Source organism: Echinops telfairi, unplaced genomic scaffold (genome assembly GCF_000313985.2).
Source record: "Echinops telfairi isolate 266 unplaced genomic scaffold, ASM31398v2 ScPeMD7_60;HRSCAF=208, whole genome shotgun sequence".
In the NCBI taxonomy this organism is placed as follows: Eukaryota; Metazoa; Chordata; class Mammalia; order Afrosoricida; family Tenrecidae; genus Echinops; species Echinops telfairi.
In genome coordinates, this window is record NW_022103958.1 from 43,191,768 (window position 1) to 43,197,119 (window position 5,352).

Below are 5,352 nucleotides of genomic sequence, written 5' to 3' on the forward strand. Positions count from 1 at the left end.
GGGCACCATCAGCTTTCTTCACCACATTTGCTTATTCACCCGCTTTGTCTTCAGCGGTTGTGTCTGGAAGGTGAGCATCATAGAATGCCAGTTTAATAGAAGAAAGTATTCTTGCGTTGTCCTCTAGCTTCTTATGAAGCAGACACTCTCGTTTTCTTTGGAAATGCCTCCCCCTTGCTTTCCCCTGGGATACTAATTTAGAACCTGCTTTGCCAATACTCATTGTATTTCAGGAACCCATTTCTTTGCCTCACCAGGGTTCAGTGAGTCATGACTCTGACTCCATTCTTCCGTAGAAATTTGTGCAGTGGCAGATAATGAAGACCTTTTCCAGTTCGACCCACTTCCTAGGGAATGTTGTAGGCTCCGAGAGTGAGTGTCTTTCCCCCCTAGAATTAAAGTGCCATCCGGCAAGTGTTAGATAGAAGCTTGTGGTTAGATGCTGTCCCTGGGCCGGGGGGTGGGAGTGGGGGCGAGTGGTGGGGATGTTGTATTCTTGGAAAATGGACTTAAGATTTTTGCTTATAGACATATATTAACTCAGATTACTTTTTTTATGCTTCGAGGAGAATACTTTGGGTAGGAAAAGTAGAAGATGGACATAGCTGCCCTGAACTCCGTATTCTGCTTCCTAACATCCAGTTTCCTAGCCCAGATATATGAGCTCTTGGGTATTGGCTCCCTCTTGTGCTCCCTTTATTACCCCCCCACCCCCCACCCCCGCCCATGGGGTCCTGTTGAACAGGGGAGGATGAGTATATGACAGGACAGAGTCAGTGGTTTGGGGCCAGAGGAGAGGACTGCGATGAGTCTTGTACATTCCGCCAGGTTCCAGTGTGCTTCCTGCTAGTGTTGCTCAAAGGTTCAAATTCCTGTCTAACACCCACTCCCCCACCACTGATGGCTCAGCCACAAGGCCCATGCAGGCAGGGTGTAAGAAATAAGACCGAGGCAGTGAAGCGCGGAATAGGAATTAGATGAGTTTCTGACTGCCAGGGTTAGGGAGCTTCTTCAGCCTGTGAAAAGAAGCTGAAGCTACCCTTCCTGAAAGGAACTGATTGCAGTCATTTGGTAAGATATGGAAATCATGGATTCCATATGCAATAATGTCATATTTCCTCTGTGATACTCCTGTAAGGGGAGGAGGGACAGCAGGCCCAAGGAGTCTGAATCTTAAAGTTCCCTAAATCTCTCCAACCAGAGACTCTGCATTGGCCCTATCCATATTTCCCAGAACCCTTCCTTGTTCTCCCATTCACCCAGTTTACATACCTGCTCTGACAACACTAGGAAAGCCCCCGCTTGGAGGAAGAATAAATAGAAAACAACAATAACATGTGACTCCTTCCTTATTTGTGACACCTTGGGGACAGAGGGAGGGAAGGGGTAAATGGCCTGTCACTAAGAAGTCTCTGTCTTCCCTCCCTCAAGCAACCTCATAACATTCTGCAGAGACGCCTCATGGAAACCAACTTGTCGAAGCTCCGGAGCAGCCGTGTCCCTTGGGCCTCCAAGACCAGCAGACTCACTCAGGCCAAGTCTGAGAGTCTAAAGAAGTCCGAGGATGATGACATGATCTTGGTTTCTTGTCAGGTACTGTTCTGAAGGCCTTTTGGGGAGTTTCTGGGAAATCGGGTTTGGGAGCCTTCTGGGGTTCCCGAGAGTGGGCCCTCTTCCCCCACACACTGTTGAGTGGTGGGACTTGTCACAGAACTCACACGTAGACTGTAAACGTAACATGCCAGGCAACCCTGGAGGACGTGGGGATGAAGACGTGCGTGCATCTTTGCGGAAGGAAGAACCAAAGCTCTTGTTAGACTATCAAATGGGGTATGTGATGATGAAAGCTCCCTGCCACGTGGAGCGTACCCCGGCCTTCTGGAGCCTCTGTTAGCACTGGATTCCACAGGAAGAGAGCCATGCCAAGGCAGACTCAGCTGTGGGTGAAGATGGGATGGGGTGCCATCTGGTAACTGTAAGGGTGCCTCCAGCTCTGTCTCTCACATGACATCTGCTGCCTGGCTCTCCCTGTGCCTTGGCGCTTCTGGCTCCTTTTTGGACAGTGTCTTTCCTCCCCACAGTGTGCTGGCAAGGACGTGAAAGCCTTGGTTGACACAGGCTGTCGGTACAATCTCATCTCCTCAGCCTGCGTGGACAGATTGGGGTAAGTAGCCACCGTGTGTGCGGAGGGGGAATCAGATGTGAATGTACTCCCTGTGGCTCTGTTTTTGTGGTTTCAGATCATGCACTTCTCCACAAAGGCACCAAGGAAAATGCGCAGGATGCAGATTTCCGCTGGAACGAGAGTTGTTCTTAGAGGGGAAGAGTGGTGGCTTGTCAGGCAGCTGCTAGGAATGACTGGGCCAGGCAAGCCTCAGGCGCTCCAGTAACCCACATACTAAGTTTTGTGTAGAAGCTTCTGGACTCTGGGACAAGAAAGTATGAAATCCCTGGCTCAGTGTGTGCCCTGCCCTGATCTGCCAGACAAATCAGAAGACCCTATTCTGTTGGTAAAGTAGAGGGGCAGCAAAAAAGAAACAAGAGGAAGACTCTTGACAAGGTGGATGGACACAGTGACTCCAACAATGGGCCCAAACAGGAAGGATGGGGAGGATGGCCCGGGGCCCGCGGTGTTTTGCTCTGTTGGGCTTAGCCTTGCAGCGGATCAGAACGGACTCCACACTAGCTAACTTGTTGGCCAGGAGCCTTGGTGGCCCAGTTGGGTAACCTTGGATTGCTACCTGCAAGGTTCATGGTTCAAACCCACAGACTCGTCCGGAGGAGGAGGTGGTCTTCTCCGGTAAAGATTGAAAAGCCTCAGAAACCCTCTACAGGGCTGCTCTGAGTTGGACTCACCTGCTGGCAGTAGGTTTTTGTTTTGGGCCTGCGGGTGCACCCCCGATAGGTAGAAGCAGATACATAGCTGGTCTTAGCTGACTGGGGCCTTTCAGGTGCCCATCTGCCTGCCCCCAGAATTGTGACGTAGAGATGACAATGGGACTTTGATTGCTGCTAGGCCTATAACTAACCAATCGTTTCCTCTGTGTAGGATCTGATTCTCCTGGGAATTGAGTGTGAGGCAAACACCACAGCTATTAAGGAACGTCAGTTCTCTAGCTGGTCGATTTGGGTCCTCCCTCTTTTAGAGCAGAAAAGGCCATTTTCTACCTTTCCTCCCTATTCCTCAAGGAGCCCTGGTGGTGCCATGGGTTAAGCATTGAGCTGCCAAGTACGAAGCCAGCAATTCAAACCCACCAGCCAGTCTGTGGGGGAAGGAAGAGCCTATCTGTTTTTATAAAGATTTCCAGTCTCAGAAAACATAAGGAGCTATTCTTCTCTGCCCTGGAGGGTTTCTGTGAGTCAGACTCAACTTGACAACACTGGGTTTGGCCCTTATTCGTCAATCTCTATTTTTCTTTCTTCTGTGCTTTCCTCCAAAGTACCAGATGGGCTCTGGGGTCTGGCTCAGTATCAGGAAGATCAACCCAATATCTTTGTCCACATCTCTAGCCCCAAAGATGATCAGTCATTTCCCAGCCCAAAGATAGATACAGGAGTCCATTTGAGAATGTCCATATTCTGAGGGAGTGTTTGCTTAAGGTTTGATTTGTATAATCCGTGACCTCTTTCTCATCTCACCCCTTACACTTTGAAACTGTCTGTGGATTTTGAAGATTGCTGTTTAGGGTCATGGGGGAAATCCAGGGCACCCGTGCTCTCGTGGGAAGACTCCTGAGCCTTTCTGTGTGCATCGAGGAGACCGAGCGCAGCATGATGGGACCAGAAAGACTAATAATGTACTGGTGCATAATTAGGCAGCAGCCTGCCACGATTCCAGGGGAATTAATAACCATCTGTAAAACTGCAATTATTTTTCTTTTGGATGGATTGTAACAGCAAAGGAGAGGAAATAGAGGAAAGCAGAAGCATTGGCACAGAAAGTCCATAATTAAGTATTTATCCACCAACCCATAATAGCTCGGGTGCTGATCGCCCCAGTCAACTTACATAACTGTGAAGCCACAGCGCTCTCCCTTCCTTCTCCCCTGCGCAGACACGTGGAATTAAGGAGCACTCCCTCCATGACACCGATGTCAGTGCGATTAGCAGCAACGGACCTGCCCCATTGTCCTTATAACCTCAGAGCAACTGATGAGGATGAGCTGACCAAGAGAAAGGGTAGCAGGACAAAGAGAAAAGTGGGCACCGAACAAAGCACCTTCTAAAATTATGGGGTAACCTTTCTCTGAGAGCTATTATGGGTAGAAGGGCTTGTTCACTAAACTGCCTCACACCTAGTTAGGGATGTTAGGTGCAAAATAGGCTTCTCCTGAGTGTGCCAGCTCTTCACCAATGCAGGTCGTAAGTGTAAACTTTCTGAGATCAGGAGGCAGGATTTGTTTTTGGAGATGCCCTGGCATGTGTAGGACAAAGTATTGGAACAGCAGATGTAAGCAGGCTAGGATGGTTTGGGTAGATTAATCCAGGGAAATCCCTGGAGCACCCTAGTTGTAGGCCAGAAAGTAGGCACTGTCAGAGTCCAGCAGAAGCATCTGTCACAGGGGCTCTGGTGTCCTCCCTCTGATGCAGGCTTAAGGAGCATGTCAGATCTCACAAGCATGAAGGGGAGAAGCTTGCTCTACCCCGGCATCTCAAGGTCGTGGGCCAGATTGAGCACCTCGTGATTACACTGGGCTCCCTCCGCCTGGACTGCCCAGCAGCTGTGGTTGGTAAGTGGAATTGGGGACTAGAGCGAAAGGCCCCAAGGCAAACGCCTCCTACCTCCACCAAACTCTCATGAGATCTCAGGGCTGTTAATAGTGGCTTTTTCAAAATCCCAGGTGTGCACTTTCCATACATTCACGGGAAGTTGAGAATCCCTCTGTAAAAGGAGTGTATAACTCCGGAGACATTGAAGGGGCAAGAAACAAGCGTCATTATGCTGAGGAAAATGGCTCCTTGAAGCTTTCCCCGAGTTAGTTGGAGGTAGAAGCAATTTCCATGAACACTTCGATAGTTTCCCAGGGCCTCTTTCAATGCCTCCCCCTTGCACACTCCAAACTACTCTGCGTTCCAGGGTTTTGTCCAAAGGGTTCTTTCCTTTAAGAGAGCCAGGCTTGGATCCTGGGGCTATTGCCATTTAATGCTTTGATGTGAGCAGATTCGTTCGTACAGTAGTTGCTCGATGGAAGTTTATTGGATGAAGGAACAGACAGACGGATGGTTGATGGATGGGACCTATGTCATAAAGTGGACTTCTTTTTATTTTTAAATCATTTTATTGGGGGCTCATACAACTCATCACAATCCATACATACATCCATTGTGTCAAGCACATTTGTACATTTGTTG

The 5,352-nt window shown here is 49.2% G+C and overlaps 1 protein-coding gene across 1 annotated transcript in view; it reads left to right on the forward strand.

Moving 5' to 3' along the window:
• The window catches only part of NRIP3 (nuclear receptor interacting protein 3), a 17,347-nt gene that overhangs the window by 8,810 nt on the left and 3,185 nt on the right, over positions 1 to 5,352 (forward strand). Inside the window, exons 2-4 of the mRNA XM_004716387.2 lie at positions 1,432 to 1,593; positions 2,082 to 2,164; positions 4,591 to 4,730. Coding sequence (XP_004716444.1) covers positions 1,432 to 1,593; positions 2,082 to 2,164; positions 4,591 to 4,730 — 385 coding nt within the window. The remainder of the gene's footprint in view (positions 1 to 1,431; positions 1,594 to 2,081; positions 2,165 to 4,590; positions 4,731 to 5,352) is intronic.